Source organism: Andrographis paniculata, unplaced genomic scaffold (assembly GCF_009805555.1).
Source record: "Andrographis paniculata isolate CXL003 unplaced genomic scaffold, ASM980555v1 Contig98END, whole genome shotgun sequence".
Taxonomy (NCBI): domain Eukaryota; kingdom Viridiplantae; phylum Streptophyta; class Magnoliopsida; order Lamiales; family Acanthaceae; genus Andrographis; species Andrographis paniculata.
The window spans coordinates 2,474,626-2,489,452 of record NW_026137637.1 but is presented as its reverse complement, the minus strand read 5'-3'; the positions used below and the strand labels follow the sequence as shown (position 1 = coordinate 2,489,452).

Here is a 14,827-nt window from a genome sequence, read left to right as displayed (position 1 = left end):
CTAATAAAATATTTTATTTCGAATACCAATAACTATTGTATTATTTCTTTTTTTATGCAAAAATATTTTTTTTATCTTTTATTCATTTACCATTTTATTTGAGCAGGTATGTTTTTTCCATCTTTATCACAAGAGATAAAATAGTCAATTTTATAATCAAAAAATATTTACCTAAATAAAAATTGTATAAATATATTTTCGAACAATAAAATTTAGACGCTGAAAATATTATTTTATTATTTTCTATAAAATTCCAAATATATATATATTAGAGTAAGACGAAAGAAGTATACATGTATATATTCGATAAATAACATTAATTTTTTTATATAAAAAAAAATATGTATATAAATCGAACCTAAATTTTTGGTTAGATTTTGAAAGGGTTCCAAATTCTTCTTACATTCTTTAACAGTAGAGTACTAGAGTACAGAACAGCAAAATTCAAATCTAAAACTACAAGTCTACGAATCAAACCAAAGATCAAAACGTTTGATATACAATGTACATAAAAGTTAAATTAAAACACTTTTCGATCTCATTCCTCGACTCTTCGCTGCCGTTTGCTGTTGGGATTCTCCGATTCTGCTTCGCCATCTGCTTCCATGTCTAATCCGAACACGCTGCTGCCGCTCCTTTTCTTACCAGACACGGCGCTCGGCTTCTCCTCATCCACCGAAGCCACAGTTTCCAGCAACTCAGACATCAGTGCCGGCCAGCTTTGTTCCAACTCTTTGAACCCTTCCGACTGCATCACCGCTGCAAAAACAAAACCAAAAACAAAATAATAACAATAAAGAAAATGACCTTTTTAAACAGATCACATCGGATCAACACAATCCCAGGTTTGAAATAGTATAAACCATTCAATTCGAAGATGATTTGGTTATAAGCTAGGCAGTTTAGGGCTCGACCCTAAGTGGAAGGGGCATGTGTGAGGTGCCGTAACTCAAAATTTAAAAATTTCCACCTTCAGTCTGAAAAGTCTGCACTATTTTCTCCTCTTCGATAATTTAGAAACTGCATAAGGCTATATCGTATTTTAAAAAAGGCAAAATAGCAAAAGACAAAAAAGAAACCAATGGTTTGTGAAGTTTACTGAAAAGACCCTCTAGTCATCAAAGTCTGATTTTACCTACTTGTAGTTCAGATAACGTTTCAAAAAATTAGAAAAGACAAAATAGCAAAAAAAAAACCTATGGTTTGCCAAGTTTACAGAAAAGACACTCTGGTCATAAAACTCCGATATTACCTACTTGTAGTTCAGATAATGTTGCAAAAAATTAAAAGACAAAATAGCAACCAAAAAAAAAAAACCCTATGGTTTGCCAAGTTTACTAAAAAGATCCTCTAGTCATAAAACTCCTATTTTACCCACTCATGGTTAGATAATGTTGCAAAAAATTACCCTTTCCGTTAGTACTTACCGGAGATTGTAACTAACACGCTAAAAGCCTAAAACTGCAAGTATTATTACATATGATCTTGCAATAAGCCGCAACTAGTTTTATTAATACACACGAGGGTACTTTTGTAACTTCCTCTCCTATTATCTATAATTTATAATAATACTTGCAGTTTAAGCATATATACTACAATCCCTGTTAAGTACTAATGGAGAAGGTAAAACGGAGTTTTAGGACTAGTCTCTTTTCAGCAAATTCCACAAACTATGGGGTTTTCGCTATTTTGCCTTTAGAAAATATTGAAAAAAAAAAATCCCCAAAAAATTGAACGAGCCTCTTCGTATTTTCAAAAGCAATGCACAAAATTCTCTAAAAGGGGAATTAGGGATTATGTGCAATGCACAATTTTTAAATCATAAAGACACAGACTTTCCAAACCACATGCGGTCATGAGCAATTTTGTCTGGAAAGTATATATATATATATGTATATATATGTGCATGTGTGTGTAATACTAGCATGCCCTGAATGATCACAACATTGAGATCTATAGATTACACGCACCTGTCAAGTTTTCTGCTGCAAATTTCAAACACACGGCCTTGAGATGTGGGCAGCGATGCTCCTCTGCAATAGAAAGAGTTGTAGCTAGTGTCTCGGCACTGAGCTCTTCGCATAATTTTGCTTCACAGAACTGTTTGAACCTATTCAAATCGAAGCGATTGGCAGCAGCCAATAGACGCGGCATCATGACCAAAGAAGATGAAGATGTTGAGCTGAATATGTCATGGAAATTGGGAGGCTCGTCCGAGTACATAAACTGCAGCAGAGCCTGCAAAACACATTCAGACACATGGGTTTGTTTCTTTTCGGGTTTCTTATTATTCGATCGCCATGTGTTCCCAATAAAAATATATTTTTTCTACTTACAAAAAATCACACCAAACAATTATTAAACAAAAACTCAAACTGCTAAACCATTAACAAAAAAAAAAGTAAAGTGGCCTAAAAACTACTACAGTAGAATAACATATATTCAAATATTTCAGAAAATGAAGTTTGAATCCGCAAATGTGTCGAGGGGAAGAGTCGTATGAGTTTACTACATTCAAAACATCACGTCAATACATATTTGCATAACATTAAACAGCTATTTCAATTCAAAACTTTATTATTAAAACCAAAATCTTACAAGTAAACCCACTTCAAGCATATGTAAATCACCGACCGAAAACACATCATAAATGAGCAACTATATAATAACCTTCTCTCACAAAATTGAATCAGATTCCAATGTATTCCAACTCTACGATCTTTCAAAAAAAGTTAGGACAACCTGAACGAAATATTGGGAAAAAAATTACCGCTATCTCCTAAAATAAGCTAAGGCTCTGTTTGGTCAAAGAAAAACAATTGTGTTAAAGATATATCAAATGACGTCGTCAAGTTCATTCAATCTTAGCTATGGGTTCCAAATCCATCCCATTTACTACTTTAAATTATCTTCAATATTGTTTCATTCAAATATTTCCTAAAACCAAACAACATATTTAAATTATGAAGTATTTCCAATCCGAGTCAGTTCAAATTCATTCATTTACAATCCACCTTCAAATCCGTATCCATCAAACGAGCCCTATCATACCTAGAAGTAACAATGCACACAATCCCGACTAAAACCAAAAATCTCCCAGAAATCTATTGCAGCCTTGTTAATATCACACATTGCAAAACCTGAAGAATTGTGATATTTGTTCACCAAAACACTTAGATATAAGGACTATGAAAGTTCATGAACTTATAAAATACGAATGTTTCACTTAGGCATACTTTTCTGCTTGAACAAATTGTTTAAGAAAAAGTGCCAAAGAAATAAACGCGTACCTTGAATATAGGTGGTTCGATATCCTCAATATCCACATTTTCACACTCAGCAAGTTCCGTAACTCCAAAAAACTGGGCTCGGAACACGGGAGAGCGTGCTGCAAGTACTAACTTATGAGCCTTGAATGATTCTTCCCCAACTTTGAAGCTTATATCACAGCCAAGCTCGCCATCCAGCAAATGCTTGAAACATAGGCCCATATCTGATGGAGGAATTGCAATACCAAATGGTTTGGGTTTCTCTACACGCGTTTGAACAACTCCGACGGTACAATTCATTGAGAGACAATCATCCTTAAGATAATCAGAAGTTTCCAACGAAGTTCTTCTGAAAAATCGCTTGTAACCCCTGGAAATGAATTACAGTGTTAGATTATAACCAGAAACATTAGTAATGGTACAAATCTAAAGGCAACAAAAACAATCTGAGACAATACTATATGTTATAAACTTTTAGCTTACTACAAAAGATTGATTTAAAATTAAAACATCGTAAACAAACTTCACCGAATCAAAGGCTCTGTTTACCTATGTTTCCAACTTTGTTTATGCACTATTCATTATAAATTTCCCTATCTAAAAAAACATCACATTCCAAATTTAATTTTCATATACTACCTCTGTCCGTCATCATTTTGCCATTTGTCACTTCAATCAAATGTATTAGTCTCCACTTTTTAGTAACAGTATTTTTACTCAAATAAAAAATATCTCTACACTTCACATAATATTACAAACAATGTCATTAAAAGGTAAATAGACTTGAGGGCAAGATTATCTTTCTATCTTTCTTCTATCATACAAGTAGCTAAAATCAACGTGCAAAAAGAGGTTACATTTGCGCTGGACTGAGGGAGTAAAATATTATATTAACAACTTATTACCTAATCAAAATCAAAGATCTATTTTCGATTCAACTATTTACTATTCTGAAATCAACACGAAACTCAAAAACAATCCCAAACATATCTAAACAGACTTCTCTTGGCATTATACAAATCCTCAAATAGTTTTAATCAAGCAAGATCAATTCAACTAGCTATTCATATAGTGATGATCATATATTCCCAAAAAAAACTAAGCTCGGAAACCATATCAGACAAAGAACACTGAAGAACATGGAACTGACCAGAAATCAATTGGCAATAACATCAAAGATTAACCAAAATTAAAAGACAAACAATGTTAATGTTACAAACTAGCATTTGAATCACAGAGAAAATCAATCACAAAAATCAAAACCCTAGAAGAACAGCAAAGCCACCCCCAAATTAAGCTTCCACGCAGAAATGATTAAATCAAAATGCATCAAAAATTGAAAGGCGAAACAATCACATCACCACATGCTTCCCCTGAATTTAAGCGTGTAGGGACCGCTCTCCAGCGACCGATCAAAATGGCTATGGACCTTGTGCTTCTCCTTCCCGCTTTGATCCACAAGCGTAAGTTCGAACAGCGCCCTCACATCGGTCCCTTCGCTTACCAGCGCAATGAAAACCGAGACATACATCGAGGAATCCTCGGGGCTTTTCCCGTCCGGATAGAAATAAATCGCCCAGTCATGGCCGCCGACGCTGAACGTGTCGGAACAGATGTATTTGCCCGGCCCCATTCCCTTGGCCAGAGAGTAGCCTTTGATGGTGAACTGGTGCGAGCCATTCACCGTCTCGCTTACCGATCTCGAGCTCGAATCGACGCCGGTGTCAGCCTCACTGCAATTCACGATCATTTCATTGGTGATGACGAAGAACAAAATATTACTTTACCGCAAAAACCCTAACGAAGCTCGGTAACAATGGAGGAATTTTCCGGTTGCGAAATTCAGGGGCTTCTGACGCTCGTTATTGATGGAATTGCTTCAATTGCTTGATTCGATCGATTGATTTGGGGAATTCGTATTGAATGGAGAAGATTGCAGAGGGTTGGTCGCAGAAAATCGCACATCGTTTCTTCCTTCGGACAATCTGTCGGTTGAAAAACCTCGCCTTTTGCGGATTCGAGATATATAAATCATTTATTAATTTTTTCCAACAATTAAAAATAATAATAAATAGGGAAAAAATCAATTTTAGTTCAAATATAAAAAAATTCAATCAATTTTAATTTAAATATAAACAATTTCAATCAATTTTGGTTCCGTTAAAAAAAAATTAATAGAAATTGCTGACGTGAACATAACGGAGTGACGTGGCAGTTGACTTGGAAAGTACACGATCATGTTGTTACATGATCATGCATATTTCAATGTATAATTATACACGGCCATATTGTTACATAGTTATGTATATTTCAGTGTATAATTATACATAGTCATGTTGTTACACGGCCATGTTGTTACATGACCATGTATATTTCAGTGTATAATTATACATGACCATGTTGTTACACGACCATGTATAATTCTGCACGGCCGTGTACCTTTCTGTTTCGGTCTAAAATTTTATTTTTTTGTTATTATTATTATTTTTTTTTAATTCAAAGTAGTTGATATAGTTAAAATGAAAAAAAAAAAATCAATAATAATCATAATATAATTAAAATGTATCAATTTTAGTTCAAATATAAATATTTTCTTTTGGAAAGATTTTGTCTATAATTCTACTATTTAGCAAAAAAAAAATCTCTTACAAACATTCAATTACTGTATTGAAATAATAAATTAATTTTTAATACTACTATAATATACAAAATTAAAAAATAGTTGTGTAATTGAATGTTTGCAAGAGGAAATTTGTTTATGAATAATAAAATTTTAGACAAAACCTTTCAAAAAATATATTTTATAAATTTTTATATTTGAATTAAAATTGATAAAATTTAATTATATTATAACTAGTATTGATTTTGTTCATTTTAACTATATCAACTATTTTAAATTCAAAATAATTTTGTTTAAAAAAAAATAAAAATAAAATAAAATTCTAAACTAAAATAGAAATGTACATGACCGTGTATAATTGTACATAGTCGTGTAACAACATAATCATGTATAATTATACACTGAAATATACATAGTCATGTAACAACATGGCCTATGGTCGTGTACGTTCCAGGTCAACTGCCATGTCACTTCCGCCATGTCCACGTCAGCAATTTCCGTTTTTTTAACGGTTGGACCAAAATTGATTGAAATTGTTTATAATGGGACCAAAATTGATTGAAATTGTTTATATTGGGACTAAAATTGATGAGTTTTTTATATTTTGACCAAAATTAATAAATTTTGGTTATATTGAGACCAAAATTGATTTTTTCCCTAATAAATAAATAAATAAAAAGACATGAGAAAAATACGTAATGTGGAAGCTATTGTTGTAATAATCGTTATTTATGTAATACTAGCGGAATACACATGCTACTCACGTTGAAATCAACGAAAAAAATTATAATTATATTTTTTTGTTTAATAGTAATTTCTTTACATATTATCTATATATATTGTAGCATTTTACTTTTATTTCTTAATTGAATATAAGATTATAATATAATAGTATTATTTAAAATAATATTGAATGCAAAATAAATTACATTTTAAAAATTTAATATAATTTTTTTATATCTTCTTTATAATCGTAATTACAAGTAAAAATTATTTATCAATATATACGTTGTAATTTTAGAATAAATTTAAAATCTAAGTTTATGTTTGTGTTTACATAATTATTTTAAAAAATAGTAAAATATATGCATTTATTTTGGATAGTACTGTGCATTTATTTTATCATTTTTAAATACAAATATATTAAAAATTAATTTATAAAAAATATATTCAAAATCTACACAACTGACATCTTTCTACTAAATATCATACAATAAATTAAAATAAAACAAACAAAACCTTCACTACACATATAACAACAATTTTAACACATCTTTTGATTTGAGCTGCTACCGCCGGATTTCTGCAAGCTCGAACTAAAAACATCATCATTATCTACCATCGTCCACTAATTCTCGGCCAAACACACACACCAGATAGAGCTTGCATCAGTCCACCTCTGCATACATCCACATCAACTGTTTGAGCACAAACTTTTCCAGAAATAAATATGTAATATAAATTATGATTTACATTATATATTTAGAATAAAATATGCAATATAAATAAAATAATTTAATGCTAAAATAACAATTTAATTTATTATGAACAAAATCAATTAAAAAATATATAAAAGCTATACATATATTTGGATGTGTTTAGAACTTGATTGATTATGAAAATAAAATTATTATTCATATACATATAACAATTTCTTAACCAATAAAATCAATTCCCCAGATAACTTAATTACAATATTTGTAACTCTCTATGATGAAAAAATAAAAAATAAAAATAACATATAATTTAATATAAATTATGATTAATTGCTAATAAGAATTTAAATTACACTTAAATAAATATATAATAAAATAATTTTTATATATTACAAATTAAAAAACCCTCAAACTTATCGCTGCATTTATCTTTTTTTTTTCTTCTTTGTCCCGGTTTCTTTTTTTTTTCTGGTTTTTTTTTCTTTTTTAACATTCTTCTATTTCTGTACCCTGGATGCTACAACTGACAGCAAATCACTATGTAAATAAATTAAATACAAAATGAAAAAGATTAATCATAAATAAATTCAAAATTTCAATTTCGATTGCAGTAAATATATAAATATAACCTCGTGAAAAGAAAACATTAGGTAATGGAAATAAATCAACAAACTTAAACAAATTTTAGAAATAAAAGCGAGAGAATCCTCCAACAAACAATTTAGAAAACAACTTGATGACTCTTGCTCTGCGCCACACCAAAATAAGCAATTTAGAGAATAACAAAAAGAAACTGTAATCAATACAAAAAGTATCAGAACAATTGTAGAAAATTGAAAAGTATCAGAACAATTGTAAAAAATTGAAATAATATTAAAAGAAAATAAGAAAAATTAATAATAGAAAAAAAATAAAATTTAGTAAACAAAAAAGCAAATAAAATATGAACAATAAGAATTATTAAAATCCGTGAAAAAACCTGTAAAACAATTAAGAATATGAGTTCCAAAACAAATGAATATAAATTAAAAAAGTAAAAAAATTTCAAAATTTTGTTAGTGCATAAATTAGACACTGATCTCATGTGTATATACAGAATATAGATCATGAAAACTATATAATCCCACCACCCATTTTCTATAACCGCATCACCCCTCTATCACTTTTATCAAATAACTGTAATTATGAAAAACTGTAATAAAAAAAAAAAAAAAAACTCTGCAGAAATTTACAAAAAATGGGGTCCACACTTCAGATCTTTTATATATATACATGATATATGATATGAGATGATTATGTATTCCTCCGTTTTAGAACTATAGTTTTGGTTGCGTTTGCACACGATATTTAAGGAATATTAATATTATATTATAGTTGCTAATAAATATAGGTAAATAAACTTCTTTTTTTTTTTGTCTATGTGAATATATTAGTGTAAAAAGTAATGACAATTGTGTAATAATAATGAAAAATTAGAGATATTTTTTATAATGATACGATTATTTATAAAATTGAGACTATTGTTGTGGGACGGACAAAAATACTAAACAACACTATTGTATTGAAGTAGAGAGTATTACTACCTCCGTCCACCGCCAATCTATCCGTTTACTTTATGCATATTAATCTTTGAATATTAATTATTATATCAAAACGTAGTACAAATCAAGAAAAAATGACAAAAATATTTCTATTGGTGTCTTATAATAATAATATAATGAGATTTGTACAAAAAATTATACAAATATAAGAATATTTTTAATGTTAAAAACAATGACGTCAAATATAAATGGATAGATTGACGGTGGACAGAGGTAGTATTATTCTATTTCTTCTGATTTCAAAGTATTTTTTAGTCTCATTTTAAAATATCTTTTTTCTTAATTTTATATTACTATCAAAATATTTTAACTTTTATTTAAATTACTAACTAATTAATACTACTCCCTCCGTCCCATAACAAAATATCTATTTTTCCATTTTAGTCCGTCCCATAACAAAGTATCAATTTTCTTTTTTAGTAACTGTACTATCTACCTAACCTTACAAATACTCTTACAACTTACAATATATTACACAAATGTTATTACTTTTATATCATACATACTAATAAGATTATTTTAGTCATTTCTACTTTATTCCTACTACATCCCAATATAATACTAATATTTCTAAAATTATGTGCAAAAAGAAAATGAATATCTAATTATGGGACGGATGAAGTATTATTTTTTAATTATTACAAAATCTCCAAAAGTTCCTTTCATGAGTATAACTTTAAGTATTTCAAAAATATTATACTCCCTCCGTCCCATAAATAAATATCTATTTACTTTTTGCACGTAGTTTTAGAAATATTAGATTATATTGAGATATAGTAGGAATAAAGTAGAAATGACTAAAATAACTTTATTAGTATGTGTGATATAAAAGTAATGACATTTGTGTAATATATTGTAAGTTGTAAGGGTATTTGTAATGTTAGGTAGATAATACAGTTACTAAAAAAGAAATGAATACTTTTTTATGGGACGAACTAAAATAGCAAAATGAATACTTTGTTATGAGACTGAAGGAGAGAGTATATACTTTGGTCTTATAATATGTGACAGAACCAGCTATAAAGTTCTTGGGGAACAAAATATCTATTAATTATTATAAATTCAATTTGCAGCCGGTAAAGAAGAAAGGGAAAAAAAGTTCTGTAAAAATTAATATTTTAGAAAAAAAATCCAACAAAATTAGTATATAAAAAAATTAACTAAAAGATTAAAATGTAAAATTAACAAACTACAAAAATTTTATTATTTTTCACATTATAAAAAATAAAAAGTAAAAGAAGCAAATTAAGAAAAATACATGATATTATTGGATTTGTTTGTTTAGGGTATGTTTCTGGGCTTGAAAAAAATTTGGTTTGAGTTTGGTATTAAAATAATGTATAAATTCTTGGGACAAGTCGAAAAGTGGGTCAACTATATGAGGTACAATCTTTGAAAATTCCTCCAAGTAATTTTTCTGTTGCTACTACTCATACTCATCTTAATAGATTTTATTCCCCTAGTCTTCAATGGCACATTCGTCTTGGTCATGCGTCTTCCTCTAAAATTCAGTTTTTCTTTAGTAAGGGTCATTTGGGTCATACTCGTTTTGAGTCATTTGATTTCTTACATTGTCATTTGAGAAAACAACCAGCCTTATCTTTTTCAGAAAATATGTCGGTCTCAAGTAAACCGTTTTCCTTAGTTCATTATGATATTTGAAGTCCTTCCACTGTTCCCTCTGTGGGTGAGTGTCGTTATTATGTCATTTTTATAGATGATTACTCCAGTTTTACATGGATATAATTTTTGAAACACCGTTCAGAATTACCTCAAATATGCATTCAATTTGCTCAAATGGTTCGAACTCAATTTTCTTGTCCTATACATACCCTCTGTAATGATAATGCCCTTGAGTATAAAGATTCTACCTTATTAAGTGTTCTCTCTGCTCAAGGTACATTGATTCAGCGTTCCTATCCATACACCTCTCAACAGAATGGTCGCGCTGAGCGCAAACATCGTCACATTCTAAATATTGTTTGTGCATCCCTTTTGTCTGCTTCTTGTGCTGATAGGATCTGAAGAGAAGCCGCCCTCACTGCTATCTACACCATAAATCGTATTTCATCATCTATCCTCCATAATAGCACCTATTTTGAGCTTCTATACGGCCAGTCACCTTATTATAGTACCCTTGTCCCTTTCGGTTGTGTTGGTTTTGTCGCTATCCCTCCGCATGAACGTTCCAAATTAGAACCTCGTGCGCGTGTATGTTGTCTTCTTGGTTATGGGTCAGAGCATAAAGGTTATAGACTTTGGGATCCAATTTCTAAACGGTTGCATATATCTCGTCATGTTACCTTTTGGTGCAAGTGGATTTGTCTTCTAGCAAGACACCTATTGGGTGCAAGTGGATTTTCAAAATCAAGACTAATTCTGATGGTTCCATTGAACGCTATAAGACTCGTCTGGTGGCCCAAGGTTATTCACAAGAGTATGGAGTTGACTATGAGGAGACTTTTGCTCCCGTTGCTCGTTTCACTATTGTTCGTTGTCTTCTTGCCGTTGTTGTTGGGTCTCTTCTTCAGTTAGATGTCAAGACTGCATTCTTACATGTCTCACTTTCTGAAGAAGTTTATATGACTCCCCCTCCAAGTTTCTCGTCCTCTGGAAAGGTTTATCGCTTACGTCGCGCTTTATATGGGTTGAAGCAGGCCCCTCGGGCTTGGAATACCACATTTTGTGTTACACTATTGGAGTTCAGTTTTACCACATGCGCTTACGACTCTGGCCTATTTCTTCGTCGTTCTTCATCTGGGATAGTTATACTCTTACTTTATATTGATGATATGATTATCACGGGAGATAATGTGTCTGGTATTTCTGATCTACAGACATATTTTAGCCAGCAGTTTGAGATGAAGAGCTTGGGTCCCCTTCGTTACTTCTTGGGGCTTCAAGTCTCCGATTCTTCTGATGGTATCTTTCTTTCTCAGGCTAAGTACGCGTCCGATCTCCTTGCTCGAGCTGGTCTCACAGATTGTCAGGTAGCCTCTACACCACTTGCCTATGACGTTCGACTTACTCCTCACGATGGTTCTCTTCTTGATGACCCTACCCTTTATCGTCAACTTGTTGGGAGCTTGATCTACTTGACTGTCACTCGACCAGATATCGCTCATGCAGTTCATAGTTGAGTCAGTTCATGGCCGCTCCGAGGACCTCTCACCGCTCTGCCGTCTTACATATTCTTTGTTATGTGAAATGTACTCTTCTTCATGGTTTACACTTTTCCTCTCACTCGTCTTTGACTCTCAGCGGTTACTCTGATGCTGATTAGGTTGGTGATTGATAACATAACTTTGTGATGAGCAATTTATATATTTTCACAGGGGATTTTATGTTCGAAAGTCAAGGTGTGAATGACTATAGAAAGCGGTCAGATATAGTAAAAGATTGTGGTTGTAGACCCTGAGTAGTTATCACAATTATTTATACTCTTTTTACTGGTGAGTTTCCAGGTAGAACACAGGGATTTTAAGTCATGAAATTCTAATCAAGTGTAGATCTTGAAAAAGCGGCGAAAATTTCAGTAAAAGGACCAGCTCTGCAGCAAGTCCAGATTTCTACTCTATGGAAAGCGGTAAGTAAAAACGGTAAAAAATAACAAACGGAGGCGAGCGGTGAAGTGCCAGTGATGATCGAGTGAACGGGACATGGGCGGATGGCACAATATATGCATATATATGTAAGCGGTGGAGAATGAGGGAGAGGTGTTGTGTCTAAACTGTGCATTACTTAATGGTTAGGTTTTCTTGGATGAAATGAGCGAACGATGTAGGTGTGTCATCGGAGGTATATGTATAATATGGAAGTGGTGGAAGGAGATGATGTAGATGTATAAACCGAATTATAAAGAATTCTTATCACTGGAATCTTACCTTAAGGGATTTACAACAAGACTTCAACGACACCCAGAATCAGAATATTATAAGAAAGAAACCCTACTGTCACTAGGAATCTCTGTGACCTAATAGACCACCGTCTATGCCCCATTAATTATCCCAAATTCTGCCTCATTAGTACCTTTACCCTTCCGTTACCTCTTTTTAATCAAAATTGAATTCAAAACAGTAGTTAAGTAGGTCGACAAGTCTCCCGCGTACTTAACTACATTGAACTACCTTGAAAACACTTTTGGCAAAAGACAAGGCTTAGATAATCAATTCTTCTTATGCTCTAAACCAGTGAAATGAAATTCTTTAAAAATCAAGGTTTATATAAGTGTGAAGAAAATGTGAAAGAAATAAAGATGAAGAACGTGAATGATATTTTATTATCTACTAACAAAGCTAAAAATGCTAGTTTTACAAAGTTGTAATCGAAAGCAGTAAAGCTACACTAAGTAACCAGTAAAGTCTTGGCCAAGGGAGAAGGGAAATCCCTTGGTCATTCCTGTGGAGAACTCCCTTACAGAGTTGGAGCTCTCGAAGAACAGGAAGACAACTAGAATGCACAGGAAATTAATCGCTAAAAATACTCCAATCGAAGCATATTTACATACAGATATCTGGCCCTATTTATAGTAGGTGAAAAGGAACGGTTGCAAGCAGTTACAAGACTATTTTAACCGCTAGGCAGTTAGGCGGTTGATGGTAGTTATTCTGTAGAAGCAGTTGCTAACCGTAACTCCTAGGGTGCCCGCTTCGCTTGCAGAGGATTGTAAGGGCTCAGATCTTTCTCGCTTGCCGGAGGGCTGGAGGGCATCAGCGCAACTAGGCTTGCTTGTGCTGGTTGGCAATGGAATGGCTGTACCACTGCAGTTGGAACACTTAGTCAATATTTGTTGTCATTCTGCAGCGGTGGGCATCTGGGCCGTCGCTTGCGAGCGGTGGAAGCTACCGTTTTCCTCTCTTACCTTAGTCTTTTCTAGGTGATGTAACCGTCGCTCGCGAGCGGAGGTGGATGTCGCTTGTGGCGTCTGCCTTATCTTTTTTGGCACCAAAACTAGAAGGGCAAAATTTGTTAATAATCTCAACAAAAGAACTCTGGATCATGCCAAACGATATAGATCAATAAAGTATGCCATTAACAAGTTATTGTGATGGTTTTTATACAAAAATTCAAGTAATAAACAGTTTTGTCAAGCTAAAAATATGCTCATATTTGGAGTCATCAAACCTCCTCACACTAAACCTTTGTTCATCCTCGAACAAATTGAATTATGAGATCACAGAGTTATTATGTTCACTGCAATCAAGAATTGCTAACAATCAGTGCCATGATTGGGAACATAGTGAATCTCAAATAGAGACAATTGATCCTTAAGCATTCAAACTCGCCATTTGATTTAACATGAATGGAGTTATCTTGGTATCGTCTACTTTGTTTGCTCAGCAGGGATTATTTTTTATTAAGGAAACTTTCAGCCGAAGGGTGCGGAGAATCATTCTTCTCTTTTTTTATTTTTTTTGAAATCAAGAGTTTCAAACAAACATTGTGTCTGCTCAAGATCTTCTTTGATTCTCGCGCACCTAGGCCTTTTCAGCTCCTTTGTAATGATAGGTCCTCCCTGCGTCGCTCACATTGTGTCTTAAACCATATTTAAGGATTTCTCTTTTCAAGTCATCTCTTGTGAACAAAGTCGATAGACAGAAGTTCGCTTGCCCTACTGAGTAATGAAAAATTTGAAACGAATGGGGCACTAATCTTCACAAGTCTTATTCGTTGTTACTTAGTCTAACACTAATGTTCGAGTTATTGAGAAAGTTTGAAGGACAATTACTTGGTCTGGTGTTTGTAAGTTATCTAACTTTACTTTAAAACATATCACAAAGTTAACGCAATGGGATATCACAAGCATTTCAAATAAAAAACATACTTCAGATTATGTTAGGCATACAATAAAGAAAAATGTCACTTGTTACCAAAAATTATTGTTCCGTTGATCATTGTTCT

At 32.3% G+C, this 14,827-nt stretch overlaps 1 protein-coding gene across 1 annotated transcript; it reads right to left on the bottom strand.

The window, feature by feature from the left end:
• Positions 1 to 274: 274 nt before the first annotated feature.
• On the bottom strand, positions 275 to 5,270 carry LOC127243878 (BTB/POZ and MATH domain-containing protein 3-like). Its single transcript, XM_051264099.1, has 4 exons — positions 4,631 to 5,270; positions 3,291 to 3,639; positions 1,971 to 2,238; positions 275 to 759 (listed from the first exon to the last, which is right to left on the bottom strand). Exons 1-4 carry the CDS (start codon positions 5,017 to 5,019, stop codon positions 539 to 541), a joined length of 1,227 nt encoding a protein of 408 aa, XP_051120056.1. The 5' UTR covers positions 5,020 to 5,270; the 3' UTR covers positions 275 to 538.
• Positions 5,271 to 14,827: the final 9,557 nt, after the last annotated feature.